The sequence below is a fragment of the Amphibalanus amphitrite genome, unplaced genomic scaffold, assembly GCF_019059575.1.
Source record: "Amphibalanus amphitrite isolate SeventyFive unplaced genomic scaffold, NRLGWU_Aamphi_draft 000078F_arrow, whole genome shotgun sequence".
NCBI classification, from domain to species: domain Eukaryota; kingdom Metazoa; phylum Arthropoda; class Thecostraca; order Balanomorpha; family Balanidae; genus Amphibalanus; species Amphibalanus amphitrite.
The window spans coordinates 654,509-671,792 of NW_024881574.1; the positions used below are offsets into that span (position 1 = coordinate 654,509).

At 43.8% G+C, this 17,284-nt stretch overlaps 1 protein-coding gene across 1 annotated transcript in view; it reads left to right on the forward strand.

Moving 5' to 3' along the window:
* Window positions 1–1,995: 1,995 nt before the first annotated feature.
* Window positions 1,996–17,284, forward strand: part of LOC122379445 (uncharacterized peptidase C1-like protein F26E4.3) — a 30,258-nt gene continuing 14,969 nt past the window's right edge. Inside the window, exons 1-6 of the mRNA XM_043361677.1 lie at window positions 1,996–2,127; window positions 11,005–11,124; window positions 12,371–12,526; window positions 12,938–13,004; window positions 13,254–13,452; window positions 13,717–14,018. Coding sequence (XP_043217612.1) covers window positions 11,007–11,124; window positions 12,371–12,526; window positions 12,938–13,004; window positions 13,254–13,452; window positions 13,717–14,018 — 842 coding nt within the window. The 5' untranslated portion in view covers window positions 1,996–2,127; window positions 11,005–11,006. The remainder of the gene's footprint in view (window positions 2,128–11,004; window positions 11,125–12,370; window positions 12,527–12,937; window positions 13,005–13,253; window positions 13,453–13,716; window positions 14,019–17,284) is intronic.

Consider the following 17,284-nt stretch of genomic DNA (forward strand, 5'->3'; position numbering starts at 1 on the left):
TCGGAATAGACGGGCTGAGTTGCGGCAGAACCGGAAACAGAAATCCTGTTGTTCGCTCAATCGGGTGTTGATTTTGGCTATTCAATACGGTTGTGGCATAAGCTATACCTTGGAACTGAGATGACTGTATATTTCGCAGTTATGTCCAGCTAAGACCGGATGTAGATTTGTAGAAGAGACATTTCAGGGTAGCGACTAGCGGGGATCAACAACAAACGGCGTCTCACTTGTCTCTCGATAAGGAGCCAAGCCGTTAGGGCGCAATAACACATAAATGTGCAATGTGGGGCTTGGTACTGTTACTTTCACTGACAGTTGGCAATATGAACCGACAAACATTACAGGTCAACAGTCTAGCAAATGCGGTGGTCATGGCTATTACCAGTTCTCGCCAATTCACACCAGCCGTGGCCGAGTCTCCCTATTTTTGACGTTTACGTTACAAGGCAGATGGCAGTGGAGACCACGTGTGGGACGTGTGCTGATCTATGACACCTTGAGGGTAGACGAGAAGAGCAAAAACGCCTGCAGGTGGGCGGCTGAAAACCACTTAATGACGTAAAACGATGCGCTCGATGTATTTTTTTTACATTCGAGAGACTGACTGAAAGGTGCATGTCATCAACGGTGGTGTTAACGACCCGATATATGATTTCAAAGACGGGAGAATAAAGAACGACCATCGCAAGTAAAGTATCGGTGGAAAGGAGCATATAAATGAGGAATAAAATTAAAGGGACCCTCCCACCTTAACATAAGATTTGAGTTGAGATAGCCAAAATGGGGTCCCTGGCTCACAATTACCGGTTTCGGCACTCACAACATCGATGCCTTAAATCGGAAATATTGAATTTCAAAATTGAAGCATTTTGATTCAGAGGGGCTAATGCATAAGAATACCCCTCTGAATGTGTGACGTCAGCGCAGATATCTAACGATTTTTAAATGTTTGACTAAAACGTTTTGTAGCACGCGGTTGTATATGCTGCTTTGCGCACAACAAGTGCCGCACTTTCAGCTGCCAAACCAAATAAAGTCGCTAGGAACAGCGGATATCCCAAAAAGTAAACAAAAGTAAAAGTCTAATATCTTGAAAACCGGTGAATATTTTTCGGTGAAATTTGGTAGATATTCGTTTTTGCTCTTTCTGAACCAAGCGACATCACTTTCATGCCAATTCATAATTTTTTTTGAAGGTGGGAGGGTCCCTTTAAAGAAAAATATTTAGACAGTATGCAAGTCTCACACAAAAAACACCCATGCTATCGCAACGATGCAGCATAATGAAAACCAACCATATGCAGATTGCAGACTCACTAGTTAGTAGCAATTTAAAACTTCTAACTAGCAACCCTATGACAAATGATTCATGACATGCGGCTTATTAGATTCGCACATCATTATCCGTCATCTCAAAACTGCTAGACACTTACAAATATGTGTTACATTTCATACCCTGGCCAACACAATTAATCATTGACGTTTTGTTGCTTTTAGACATTCTAGCCACGCCACTGAGCTGCACAAAGTCGCTTATTATCTCAGCGTGACTTCTAGCTGTGACAGGTCTTGACGGATCGTCGAGCTGACCTCAAGCAGTGAAATTGTTTGGCACCTACCTACGCCATGAAAGAAAACAGTTCTGGGAGAATAGACTTGACGACCGGGGATAGACAATCTTTAGGTACACCAACGACGCCTGAAGATAATGGCCTGGTAGTTGTTTCAGATTTCTTGTGATAGCATATCGCGTAATTTCACCATCGATGCATTCTGTCTACAAGTCTACCCGGATAGGACTCAAGCTTAGACGCCCAGGCTTGTCGCCGCACCCTGCACAAGCTCGCGAAGCTCATCTGATCATCCTGCAGCCGCGCCCCTAGTGCCGAACCGCCCACAACTCCACCACTGCCGCCGCCCCCGCCACCAAGCTACCGCCTAGCCGTCGTCGTCGCCGCCGCCGCCGCCGCCGCCGCCGCCGCCGCCGCCGCGCCCGTCTGGCCGGCCGGGGTCGGGCCCAGGTCGCCACGGTAGCCCCAGTCGCCGCCCGAGTGCGGTAGTGATAGGTCACGACTCACGAGGTCGACACAGTGCACGTCTGGCTCACAGTTCACACCTCAAACACAGGTGGGTTCGCCGGTTTGTGACTGGCAGGGGTGAGAGGTATTTATTTAGGTAGGATGGGAAGATGACAGTCACAATAGTGATAATTGTTGTTAGGTTTTTCTTGAGATCGATTTTTAAGGGTTTGCTTAACAGAGACATGTATGGAAGAGTCTGATGAGATGCCTTGTTTGAAATTGTTTATGTGTTAAACAAATGTCGAGCGTAAGGAAACTATGAAATGCGAATGCACATAGTCCTATTTTGAAATATTTCCATTTTTTCCTAAACTTTGTTACTTCCTGCACACTTCAAATGGCAATATAGCACAGCTTGTTTCGACTAATCAGTTGCAAGTGTTGGGCATTGTTTAGGTGTCTGCCAATATTCACCGGCATTTGGTCATGACAAGCTTTAGAAATAGACGGACACTTCTAACGCGATACGAGAGTGCTCCGCCATCATCATCACCTCTCCTCGGACAGAAATATCGCAACGACCAATATAGCTTCCCTGCCAATATCTATAACTGAATCTCTGCTCAGTAAAACTGTCTAATAACCTCTTGTCTGGGCCCTCCCATACTATCTAAGGCGGCATTGTATAGAAGCCCACCCACACTCCAGTGTATAAAGACTCAGCCGGTTTGGCTGCCAAATCGCGACTGGCTCTCGTGATGAAAACAGATCACCCACTGGGCCCGTAAATCAGCCGCCGAGCGGCGATGATCGAATCGTAAAATGTGAGCGATCTGGTAAATTATGAGGACCGATCCGCCTACCGTGCCAATTCAGATGTCGTACCTCTCTAATTGGTTGTCTCTTATTGGAGTTTTGGAAACGAGCGAGCACAAGCATGTTTCGAAAAATTGAGGGAAGTCGTTTTGCAAAAAAAAAATCACCCATGCGCTGTTGGAATGTCGTATTAGAAGGCACATGCTTAACCTTCGCCCCAGTGGGGGGGGGGGCATATGTTACCACCCTGTCGCGTTTTTTGCGTATAAATAAAAAACCGCGGCGCGTAGCGCCGCGCCGCTTGGCATAGCTTTTTGTACATCAATTTTGGACAATGTGTGAAATTTGTGACCCCAGGTCATGTCAGGTCAGGTCACCAGGTCAAGTTAACTGACCAGGCCTAAAAAAAGTTTGCAATCATGTCCAGCCTGCAGTGTTTGTCAGAAAGGTTTTAAACTTGGTGGATTGCATCATGTTATCGGCGCCTACAATTTGTATATCTCGGATTTTTTATATCCGTGACCTAAGGTCAGGTCAGTGGCGTGACCTTACCATTATAAGTCAATGGAGAAAAATGAAAATGCCTCTAGATCCGTGTGTACGAATAGCAACAGTCCAAATATTTCAGAATCATAATGATTTGGGCCACTCGTGATGACCAAGGTGTCATTTTTGCTGATAGCCTCTAGAAAGGTCATCCGAGGTCATTTGAGGCTACAAACAGATTTTTGCCAATAACTCGCGATTGGAAAGAGATAGAACGCTGGGGATGGCTTCATTGTGTTTGTCTTGTTGAGACGCATCGAAAGATATGCAACGTGACCTTTTCCGATCAGGTCATGACCTTGACCTGAGGTCAAATTTTCAAGTTGACCTTTCAAGGTCAAATTATAGTTCATTCGACGCGTCTCGTCGAGAGGAACACGATTCTGGCAATAGAAATGTCGTGGCTTTTTCTAGTCAAAAGTTATTGTCGAAAAACACTTTGCGTAAAAACAGCTATTTGTGGAGTTTTTGCACTCTGCAGGCTAAACCGTTGACCTGAGGTCAATTTTGATGATGACCTTATCGAAAGAAGAGTTCAAAGCTATCGATTGTTTTTCCATGCGTTTTTCTAGCTATCATAGTTCCTGAGATAAAAGCATGTTTTCTGAAAAATATAATGACATTTGGCAAATTTTGACCTTTGATGACCTCCAGTGACCCCAATATTGCTCCAAGATGAAAAATGACCGAAATACTTTCAAACGTACGCATTGAGAGCTATCGACTGCTTTTTACCGCGTCTTTCTAGCCCTCTTAGTTTTTGAGTTAGAGGTGGGTGGTAACATATGCCCCCCCTCACTAGGGCGAAGTTGGCTGAGACCGCCACTGGGGCGCGGGTTAATTAGCTACGAAAATGTTAATGCTATATAAGCTCAAAGGTCAATATTGAACACCTAATCCTTGGGTAAAAATTAAAACGAAAGGGCACTTATAAGTATCAAGTCGTCGACGGTTACCAAGGCTTCAGTTTTTTTTTTTCACATGTGTCAGCTAATCAGCCGCAGAATATCTCGTTACAGGTAAAGAAGTTCAATGGGACAAAGTGAACTTGTAAGGCGTCACCACAACCATAAAAACGCGTACCAAGTAATGGGTGTCAGTGTCACAATAGTCCGGGTGATGCTTTCCAAAGTTGGCGTTTGGGGTAGGCTGAGACACTAGCACTTCTTATATCGTGTAAACTATTCGCATGCAGGAGAGAAAGTTTTGGCATGGAAACTACATAGATCTTTCATTCTAAAATCGTAATCGGACTCACGATTAAAATATGGTGTCAGCTAATAAATGTGTTACATTCGGTATCAATATCCCTGTCTCCTAAACCTCACATATCTTTGCATTCATTTGCATGCTCTTCCTTGATGCGACCATAATTATATAGTGATTCTTGTTATCAAAACTGGGCGCTGACCGCTGTCAAGTTATCACAACAACACAGATGACAGGTCCAAACCAATGTGTTCTCACCGGTTTGGAAACACACCATGTGAATCATTTGGCGCAGCTGAAGCAATGTAAAGGTCACAGCGCCACAGCGGGCCTGTTGCTTCTGGTAAACCTTGGATCCTCTCCAACTTAGAGTCACCATGTCTGTTTCACAATCCACACACAGAAAAATATTAACACCGTTAGCGGTGTAATTGCACAGTACATATCTGAGCACTTGAGGAAAGTTAATTTAGTCCCTTCCCCGCTTAAATTACTCGCGCTTCTAAATGAACATCAGGAAGAAGGTAATAGAACACTGTTAGGAGGGTTGGGTGTTTTGCTACATGTAGTAAAACACCCAACCCTCCTAACAGTGTTCTTTTACCTTCTTCCTGGTGTTCATTTAGAAGCGCAAGTAATTTAAGCGGGGAAGGGACTAAATTAACTTTCCTCAAGTGCTCAGATATGTACTGTGCAATTACACCGCTAACGGTGTCAATATTTTTCTGTGTGCAGTTATATCCATGCTGTTCAGACTAGCTCCAAGGCGCGGATGAGGAGCAGCGAAGGTCAAAATCGTGCCACGGTCATTTTGACCACGAAACTCAATTGCGAGTTACAAGCGAAAAGGCATCTTGACAAGAACCAAAAGGCTGAACCCCCATTTCTGTTTGTTTTCAAGTTGCTAGCGCCGCTTTGAAGAGAAGGATGGAAAGACATTACTACATTATGGTAACAGCGCCTTGCAACGCCGTGCAAACACAATGAAAATATGCGATCTTCTGTTCCTTTTAATGTGTCGGACCGTTCCAAAAGCCTTCCACTTCAATTTAGCCAATTATAAGTATTATAAATGCATGTTAAAATGACGGACACCACGTCAACGCTGAACGCTCATCAGACACCAAAACCTTTGCACATTTGCATAGCCAGAGGCAATAGGTGTAAGACTGCCAACCGACCGCACGAAACAGTTCAAGTGTTCTCTTCGTGACTGAAGTGTACACATGGGAGTCGTTTGCACGTGATTTATCGGTATGTGCTGCCAATCTAGCTATTGACAGGCTCAGCGGCATTCATACCATGCCATTGTCGATTGATCTGCATCAGTACCTAAATCGTTCCTCTCATTTCTTCGTAGAATCTATAGCCGGTCAACAGCTGGGCCGTGCTCATTTATCAGCAGTCATACTCGATAATCAGCCTCCCTTTTAGTTCTCGAAGCTCAAGCGTCCGGCAATTGATCCATTCTCCAGCTGTCTGGACCGCTTTTCTTTACGGCTGCAGGGTCCATGGGCACGAAGCAGCAGTTGGGCGACCTCTATGCCGCAGCAGAAGGGGATTAGGGAGAGGTCATTGGCTGCGGAGACCAGACCCGGTGATGACGTCACCAGACGACTGATGATGTCATAGAGAGAGGAGCGGTAGCGTCGCTCGGCATCGATGAATTTATAATTACAATTGTTTGTTGGTAGGCTATCGGCAATCCTTCGTAGGACTTGAGGCCTCTCTTATGCACTTCTTACTTTTGTGTACGGAAGGACGTAGGTCCCTCACCCGTGGCCAAAAAATGATCAGCCAGCGGTAATTCTGCGCTTGAATGACCACCCCTGAATCTAACGCCAGCAGAATTTGATGGCAGATCCTTGGCGTCATTGGAGGCTATCCCTTCTTTGTGGGAGCCCGAGCCCCTGCACCGATCCAACAAACCACTTGAACAAATCTGAACATCGCATTTATTCTTCGATCCTCATTTAACTTTTTGATTACGGTTATAATGACCTAGCCCGACACATACACTGTTATTCCATTTTCTTCCACTCTAGTGATCAGTCACCACTCCTTCATCTTCTTTGAACATGACTCGAGCCGCTGTTCGACCACCGCATTAAAAAACACGCACGAAACCGCACGTGGGAGGGTCACGGTGACGTCATATCGCATCAATCGTGTTCGGAAATCAGCTGTCGTGTCGGATGCTCAGCCGTTTCCAATTTTTTTTTCGAACTACTCCGCCACCCATTAATAGGTGACCAGGAGTGCCCCCACCCTCAGCCCAGCGACTCACAGCACCTTACGTTAACACCAGACAAAAATAAAGGATAAGTCGCGGCACTCCCAGCTAGGAAAAGTAGGAAACAAAATCAAGCAAAAGAAGTGCGGGCAACAGGTTAATGATAAAAGAGAGCAAAAGTAGTCATTGCTGAATGCAGCGAATGACTGTCCAAATGCATCTACGAAAGAAGTCATTCATACAACCATGCATAATTGGTTAGTAGATGATATTTAAACATTCACTCATAGGAAAACAGCAGAATGGCAGTGGGGAAACATTTCTGGTCAATTCGAGCTCGAGTTCATAGCCAGACTTTCTGCGGCCCACCAGCTAAGCATAGCTTGTTGCCGGTGGGCCCCGTCAAGTCCGGCGTTCCAATTGAGTGGGGATGTATCTTTTGTGTTGAAAATGACACAGGTTGCACACAAAACAGTCAACACATTATTGTAGCCGGCATTTGCAGCCTTCCCGATAATAAATGTACCTATTGGTACATCCATTATTGGGCCACCTGTTGAGGTGCTGAACAATGCCTGTGAAAAGTACTATGCATATGTAATTTGTTAATTGTTATTAATGTTCGCATTGTCATTTGCTCTCATTTCCTATTTATATCAATATTGTTTGTATCTTCACCTTTCATTACAAAGATTGCTTACAAAATTAATATACTTTCATATTTTTTTCTAAGCCTGTTGAAAGCATTTAGTGGGTCCTTTATACCCAAGGATGCTTATCTACTAGTTTTGTTAATAACTTTGCTATTTTCCCACTACCTACTTTTGCTTAGTATACACTAAGCAATATATTCTTTACATATTTTTTGAAAGTGATCTTTGATTGTGGTATTTCTTCTAACAGAATATCTTTTGCGATTACATCATTCCAAAGTTTGGGTCCCATGCAGGCAAAGGAGAAGAGCCTGTAGTTTTTTGCTGAGAAGACAGGTTGAAAATGGTGGATATTCCTTGTATGGTGGATAGGTTCAGTTGAGAGTTGTAGCAATCGCCCTACAGACACTGGCAATTCATGTACTATGTACTTATGCATGATAAGTATTATTTGAAGTTTGACTATGTCTTTAATTTTTAGAATATTATATTTTTTAAATATTGGGGTAGCACTTTGTGGTGGGAAAATACCCTCAATGAGTCTCATGAACCTTTTTTGCAGGATTACCAGTTTTTGAAGATGTTCATCATAGTTAGAGCCCCAAATAAAGCAGCAGTAGTTGATGTAAGGAAAAATGAGGGAGTGATACAGTTGAATGAGCTGCTGTTTTGGGATAAATCGTTTAACTCTTGCAATCATTCCAATATTTCTGCTAATAGTATTACAAATGCTACTGATATGGGTTGTGAATTTGAGGTCAGAGTCAATTAGAATTCCTAAATATTTCACTGATTTCTTTTCTATTAACGCAGTGTCTTTAATGTATATATTCAGCTTTTCGGTACACCTGCGTTTTGAATACACTTGGAGAAATGTTTTTGATGTATTCACTGTAAGATAATTAGCTTCAAACCATTCTGATACTTTTACCAGCGCTTCATTGGTTATTTCTTGCAGTGTTTCTATGTTTTTATGTTTGAAGAATATTGCAGTGTCATCTGCATAGAGCATAAATCGACCTTCAAATTGTAAATTTACTATATCATTTAAATATAAAATAAAAAGAAGTGGTCCAAGGATTGACCCCTGAGGTACGCCTATTTTTATTTCTCGTTCTGTTGACTTAACCCCTTCTATCTGCACCACTTGGAATCTGTTCGTTAGATATGATTTAATTGTTTTTAGAACATGTCCTCGAAAACCCATTTTGTTTAATTTCTCTAGTAGTATTTTGTGATCTACCGTGTCAAAGGCTTTTGAAAGGTCAAGAAAGATGCCCGTTACAATGTCATTTTTTTCCAGTGCTTCAGTTATATAATCTTGTATAAGCATGATAGGCATGTATGTAGAGTTGTTTTTCCTAAATCCGAATTGGTTTTCTGAGAGAATGCATCTGTTTGTTGCAAACTCTGTCAATTGGTAGTGGATCAGTTTCTCTAATATTTTTGAAATCACTGGCAATATGCTAATTGGTCTATAATTTGACAAGTTATTTTGATCTCCATTTTTGTAGATTGGCTTCACAGATGCTATTTTCAATGGGTTTGGGAAGATTCCTGTTGAAAGGCATAGATTAAAGAAATAGGTAAGCTTTGAAAGGATAGGTTTGTAAGAATGTTTTAATATTTTTGAATTGATCCCGTCGACTCCAGCGCCAACATCTTTAAGCTGTTTAATTATTTGTTCTACTTTGTCATCAGTGACATTGCAGAAGTTTGAAAATTCTCCTTCTGCCTCTTGCACATTTTCTAAAGGATTTTTGTTATTACATGGAATATTCTGTTTCAATTTTTCACCAATTTCTGTGAAAAATTTGTTGAAATTTTCAGCCATTGACATTTTTTCAGGTTCATTATTATCAGTATTGTTAAGTGTTTCAGGTAAAATATCATATTTGCTTTTTTGTTTTAGGAGTTCATTTAGTGTTTCCCACGTCTTTTTGGGGTTCCTATTGTTTTTTTGGAATTCCGCTTCATAGTAGGCCTTCTTTGAATTGGCGATTGCCCTATTGAGACAGTTACGATATTTGTGGTATTGTGCTATGTTGTACATACTGGGATTTTTAAGTTTGTTAACAAACAATTTGTTTTTATGATTAATGGAACAGAGAATTGCTGGAGTCATCCATGGTTTTATAAAGTTATTTTTTCTCGAGCTTGCTATGTTTTTCGAGCACGAAGCAATACCATCCTTGTATGCCTGTATTATTTGTATGCATGCCAGTTCTGGATCTGTTTGAGCAGTGAGTCCATCAAGACTCTGTACTAGTTGGCCCCTGAGGGTTTCAATTTTGTTGTAGTCAAATACTGTTTTTACTTTATGTTTTTTCTTTTCCAATCTCTTATTTTCAATGTTTACAGTTGCAAAGATTACAAGATGGTCTGAAAGGTCTGTTAAAATGATTCCTGGTACTACCACTTTGGACAAGTCATTTGTAAAGATATTATCAATAAGAGTACCCGAGGTTGGGGTAATTCGGGTAGCTTTGGAGATGGTTGGCAAAAATCCATAACTACACATTAATGTAAAAAATGATTCATTAGCAGAATTATTTTTAATAGAAAATAAATCAAAATTGAAATCACCTGTAATGAATGCAAGCATATTAAGTGAGGTTAAGCTTTATAAAACCAATGGCTCGCCACTCCCCATGACAACTGAACTGTGTTCGTGCCCATCAAAAGTCTCCGCGCATTTTGATGAACAAGAATCCGTGAATGCGACGAAGCGTCCAAGTGGGTGACGTCATATATCCGAAGACCGAAACTGCATACCTGTCGGAAGTGCTGTTTTTGTGTCAGTGCCAGCGCACTCAAAGCAGGAATAACAGATTTACAGCTAAAATTTGCAGTATTCTGTTGTCAAACATACACCCTCCAAGTCGCAGCTTTACGCAAGAACAATCCAAATACGCAGCCAAGTGACATAAGCGCTATCTTTTATCTCAGATACGCAGTACCTGCAACATATGCCGCATTTCCCACAACATTTCTCTCTCATGACGACGGTAGGACGGGCAGCTTTGCAAAGCAGCTGATGTTTATTGTTCTGCAACAATCACACCAATGATGTAGCCTGTAGTCGCTATCGGAGACCACGGGTTTGAAATCTGACCATTGACAGCTTGTGAGGGATCAATCAGACAATGTTGGTTTGGGGGTCGGGTCATATCAGCAGCAGACGATAAATAGCCACACTGGGTGGTGTTAGATATCTTTGGTGGTTAACCTGGGACGGTGGATAAATGCTGATTGTCTAACTTTGTTTAGAGTATATTCTTGTCTGAAATGGAATTGCTGAATGTTTATGCATTGATAAGGCATCAAAGCACCGTAACATGGTTCAAAATTTTACGCTTAACGATCGATGCCGGAGGTGTTAACATTTTGATTATGATGCATAGATGGCCATTTGTTACTCTATGGTGCTATGAATACGAAGGTCTTTATGACTACGAGCCTCATTTTGGTCATGTTTCCCGAACCCCGTATATAATGCATCTCACAGCCTTCTGTCTCTTTCCAGCCATGCTGTCGCTGTTGACCTTGACCCTAGTGGTTGGGTCGGTCATAGGTCAACTCCGTGACCGACCCGACTACAGTGATCTTCCGGGGCGCTACTGCGAGCGACGAGGAACCGTCCGAGGTACGGCACTGCAGTTATTTCTTTCGACTATAGATCCATGTTTTTAGATGGTTTTCACATTCATATGTTATCATATTCTGCGTCACATTTCACAGACCTCGTCACCATTGTAAATCAGATTTTGCTGTTGCGGGCTCACGGTCACTCCACTAGACACCTGGGGAAACTGCAGTTTCATTTGGAGCATGTGTTCCAGGAGGAACTACAGTTTCATTTGGAGCATGTGTTCCAGGGGCGATCTGGGGCGATCGATTTGATCTCTGGGTGGCCTGTCCCACTGCTGTGGCCCGCCTGTATCAACGGGCTGACTAAACCGCTTTTGCGCACCAGCCGGCATGCAACAATCTATTCTATCAGCCCAATGGATTCCCCTTATCTTCTCATCCGATGACGATGGTCTAAATAGACAGAATGGGCATAATTTGCACCTCGAATCGAAAAGCAAACCGCTATTAGCCTTTTTTTCGATGGAATATCCGGCGAATGCACCTAATTTGACCAAATCTGCACCTAATCTCTTTTACAGCAAATATCTTCATTTTATGATTTTTGTCAGTGTTCTTATCGATGATGCCCTCTGATAATATGACAAAGCAGGCATATAAGCAATTAGTGCAAACCTAGCTGATAGCTACTAAGAGATAGGTACCCTGAACCTAATTTGACCAAATATGCACCTAATCTGCACCAAATGTGCACCAAATGTGTACCAGATGGCCGTCGTGAAAACGACTATTCTGATGCAAAAAAGTCGTGCAATTGTCTCTAAACGAGTGGATAACGGGACAGGCTTCGTATCAATTATGTTTTATTTGTTCATTCATTTTTTTTTTGCAGATAACACCACACTTCAAGGAGCTATTTTTCCATAGCTATGTTTGTACAGCTGAATGGAGCTTGCTGAAATGCTGCTGATCAATAGTTTATTTTTTTTTTAGTGTTGCGCCATCATTCCCGCTACCGTGATTGTAACCCAAGACCAACGTGTAACTGGGCCGTAGCGTGACCTCACTATGCTGACTGCGCTTTCTATGAACACTGTAATCATGCCTACTGAGTAGGATGTAAGATCGATTTATGCATGTCTCCACATTGCAAAATCACCAAACCAAAATATATAGTGCAAAACGATCCGCTAATGTAGCCACTACCACTCTGGTGCATATTTGCTGCTGACCGTATCTTGCACATCTCCCTGCTTTACATTTGACCTTGACCTTTACGGTGACCTTGCGCTGACCCGCAGGAGACTGTTGTCCGCAACGTCTGGACGACTGCAGCCGACCCATCCGAGATACACTCTGCTACTGTGACGAGTTCTGTGACCGCGGCGCGTCTGGGGACTGCTGTCCCGACTACTTCACATTCTGCCTCGGGGAAATACCGTCAGAACCTCTAAGACGTGAGTGACGTCATCAGAGCGATAGTGACGTCATCAGGGGTGGTGGTGTCGTGTCTCGGCCAAATAGACCTCTCTGACTGATGTATTTGGGAATAGGATGATGAAAGCAAGTCAGCATCACGTTGATTTTCGTATGCGTGTGGTAAGAGATGTGGGCGTGGGAATGCGCTGTACTACATGCTATATGTTCAGCTTTTTAGCACTCATGTCATGCAGCATCGTGTCTCCTAGCCGACACCATCATCTTAGATTAGCATTACTTGGGCAGCACCGAATGAAGGCAATGCAGTCGTCACTTCTCAGGATGTGTGTGTGTGTGTGTGATTTCCCTCTGCGTCACTCAGATATGGATGCAGGGGAGATAGATCAGCAGTTGTCCGGTGAAACTTCAGTTTTGCATTACTTTTTCAGTGTCATGCCAGTTCAGAACGGACAAAATTCTTCCCGGCAACACTGTGCAAAACAACTGCAATACTTGGTGAGTTCATACCGGCATACTCAAAAAGTCACGCAGATTGTTTCATTGCTTGTTTTGAGTTACCCAGCAGAACAAGCGGAACGACGAAATAAGTTCTTTGTAATGTTGAAAAACAATGGGATAATGAAGGCAATGGCACTCTAAAATCAGCATACTTATACGATGCACCAATATAGATACTTTCAACTCGTCTCTGTATCACAGTTTACCATCGTCACCGTGAACGTTCTCGTCTTCTTCGTTTCGCAGCAAATGCGAGCAAGTAAGCGAAAATGAGACGAGGCTGATGTGTGAGACTCAACAGTGTCTGGTTCAGGAGGACCTCATCCAGGACATCAATTACAACAGCGCATACGGCTGGACGGCCTCCAACTACTCCCAGTTCTGGGGCCGGAAGCTCAACACTGGACTCAAATATCTTCTCGGCACCAACTATCCCAACGATTTGGTGAGTGCGTGGCGACGGGTCTTACAATTTAGGCAAAATGCTGTTCTTTCTGTATGTCCACCATGGGACGATTGAGAAGACCTGGTGCAGCATGAAATCTCGGGGAGCTTCGGTAAGCAGTTATGTGGCTGCTTTGGATGATTTTGTGTCACGTCTACCTAAGACAGCGTTTACACGTATTGCCGCAAGGTTGTCAGTGAAAACGCTCTTTTCTGCTTCTGTCCCCTTATCATATCAATCAATCGTTGCCTTCCCCTGCTCCAGATCACCCAAATGTACCCGGTGACGAAGATTTACGACCCTCGTGAGCTGCCCCGCTCGTTCGACGCGCGCGACAAGCGCGAGTGGTCCGGTCTAATTGGTCCAGTCCAGGACCAGGGGTGGTGCGGCGCCTCGTGGGCCTTCTCCACTGCGTCCACCGCGGCAGATCGCGTGGCAATCCAGAGCCCTGAGCGGCGCCGGGTGCACCTCAGTGAGCAGAACATCATTGATTGTGGCTACCTACGGAGAGACGGCTGCGAGGGTGGAAACCTGGACCGCGCCTGGAACTACCTCAGAAGATACGGGTGAGTGGGGGAGAGGGGAGAGATGGAAGGGAGAGGGAGAGCCCGAGAGAAGAGGGGTGAGAGGAAGGGCGAGAGGGAGTGGTATAGGAGAGGTAAAGGGAGAGGAAGTAGACGGAAGAGTGATAAAGAAAGAATGGGAGAGTAGTAGGAGAGGATGGCGAGGGGAGGAGAAGAGGGAGAAAGAAAGAAAGAAAGAAATAGAGAGAGAGAGAGAGAGAGAGAGAGAGAGAGAGAGAGAGAGAGAGAGAGAGAGAGGGAGAGAGAGAGAGAGAGTAGGGAGGAAGGTTTGTGACGGTGAGTCCAGTGAGGGGTAAGTTAAGGTAAGGTATAGGGTTTGTTGTCATCGGGCATAGGCTCGATCATAGATAACATGAATCGGCTCGATGGTTGCAGCTGTTATGAAACTTATAAAATGATTATGTTACCTACTTCGTAAGTTCCAGCTCAGTCTGTCTATTTACTTCTGTTGATGGGACCAACAAGCGCTATTTACTAATCATACTCTTTGAGTAGCTTCATTAGATGAAAAAAGTGTTTATAAAAGCTGATAAAATCAGAGCCATCTTACATTCGCACTGCTTGCCTCACATGAAAAGAGCACTGTTTTAGCTGACTGGACGATTAATCCATGATCTCACCAATTAAACCCCTTTTACTAATGCTTAATTGAGTATCCAATTAACATGATTACACGTCGAAAAAGTTTGTCGCAGCTGAATAATTTATGAATCACCTCTTGTAGTGACACTTCTGTATAAAATGGGACGAGAAAGGATGCTTGCTGAGACTAAACACCAATCTCAGCTGTACTACAGAGGGTCGCCATAATGTTAGGATGCACGGTATACACAAGCGGGAGGAAGCCATAGCAGCAGACGCTATCCATCAGTGCCAAAGCAATATTTACACACACCGGCTTCACGGAGCTCGACGACCCCTTGTCGCCCAATAAACGATGATTTAATTGTAAGTTGTAACCTTTTCTTAGAGGAGATTGAGAAATTTGCTGATTTGGAGATCACTTTTTGTGTATCTAAACCGTGGGAGAATCAACATTGATAATTTATATCTAGCAATGCCTTGGTGTCATGCATTTGATAACATTGTCCTGCATTGAGATAGTTACATTCCATCAAGCCCATTTTTCAAAACAGCGATAAATAATCCACCCACTATTGCAAGCATAAACAAGATATAATGCAGTCACCCGCTACTGTCTGCATGCAGTGGCCGCATGCCTTTCTCTGTGTGAGACGGTGCGTGCCACTGCTCTGACTTCAGATATTCAATGTCACGTTTTGGACAGTCACGGTGCACTGAATGTCACGTTTAGGGGTCTGCCAGGCTGCAATTTGACCCCGGACCGTGATGCACGCTGCCGGTGTGTGAAGGGTCAGCGAGTGCGGCCAACGAAAACAGTAGTTTGTTCGCGTGCACGCACATGTGTGCACGGTGCAGTCAGCTGGTGGAGGGTTTATGTATTTATTTTGCACGTCACATGCATAAAGTGCCTGTGAAACGGAAAACAAGCGTGACGCTGCTTACTGTTTCTCCTAAATGATTCTCGAAAAGAGATGTTTTAAATTAATACCTGCAACTCACAGATATGTTCAGTTTCACATGCAGCATTAATTAGTTATAATCAAAACATATTCCTGGTTATTTTATGCCCAATGGAAAAATTAGGAAACTTCATTAGAATTATTTTAAGGTCAAGGCAGCGAAAACGCATGGATGCTATCCTTTTTTCTCTAAGGGTCGCCAATTTTATAACTGATATGAATATTTTTGTTAAGAGTTCGGAGTTGACATCTCTTCCAAACCTGTTTCTAAAACGGAACAAAAATACGAAGGATAATTGATCGAATTCTTAGCTTTGTGCAATGCGTGGTAACGTTTAAACAGCACATCGCTGATTTGTTATTAATGTGCAAATACCGAATCAAAAGCAGCACTTGTAGGCATGGGCGGCGCCACCGGGGGGGACGGGGGGGACAGGTCCCCCGCTATCGAAAGTTTGGGGGGTACAGTACCCCCCTATCGGCGAGGCCCGTTCAATAGTTGATAATAATGCATTGTAGAGTTATCCGTCGCATTTAATGCATCGTTGGTTAATCAAGGCAGGTTCTGAATAAAGATTGCTGTTGGGATGTACCTATCGCAGGGGGTCCTGGCCATCTGCAAAAGGTGTGGAGCTGTGATGCCTGTAGTAATAAGGTGATCGGCAGGGCCTCGGGGATCGTGCCCCCCCCCCCTTTTTGCGGCGCCAGGCAGGGTTATTACCTCCCCACCTCACTGCCACACCCCATTGCCGACAAAACCAAGTTTACTGAAATTCCATAGATTTCCGTTACTATATGGATATTTTCCATTCCTAATTAGTCAAATTCAAGCATGGCAGTTCTACCACAGGAACCATTTGAAATCTATTGCCATTTAACCCCAGCACTTGTGGGGAGAAGTGTTCGGATAGATCACAGGCAGGACCAAAAAAGCACGCAGTAGCCCAAGACCTTATAATTGGGTAGCATCGGCTCCCTCTCGTCAAGGGGCTCGATAGCACTCGTTTTTTTTTCTTCTGCAAAACTAAGTTCGGTCGGCGGCCGAACGGCTGGGGGTCTAATCGAGCCCCACCTCCCCTTCTTACGTCAGCGGCTGTGAAAATGCCATTACCAGCTGTTGAAACATGGCAGTTGCTTTTTCATGAGTGCACGAAGGGTTTTAGGTACGTGATACGTAAAAGGTTCTACATGAAAATTGAGATAGGTACACCAGCTTATCAAATTGTGTTCACTGTGGTGCGCTCGGTTTTACCTTGACTAGTCTTTGAATTCTGGGGTGAAACAGACCAGTCAAGAAACCTGTTCCATAAGGAGAGCCACTAATGCTAAAGAGATGAGGGATGAGGTTTCCAGAGACCTTCATTACCTCCCAAAGGGGGTGCCCACTGCCCCGCCATTTGCCAATCCCTGCTGTAGTTGTTACGATTGGAGGGAGGGGGAATATGAGAACGACTGCAGGTCGTGCCAGCTCGATCATGACGAACACAATGGTGCCGACATCACAGCTCTACTGCCATTTTTGACGAAGTTAAAAAAAGTCAACAAGGACCGGAATCCTACCCTGGGGCATTTCACCTGCAGAGGTCGCCGGACCTGAGACCCTTTCACTCATTTTTTTTTCAGCGGTGCATGCGCTCGTTTTTCCTGCGAAGCTCTCGGTACACTGAAAACAAAATGACACAAAAAACGACTAAAAACGCACAG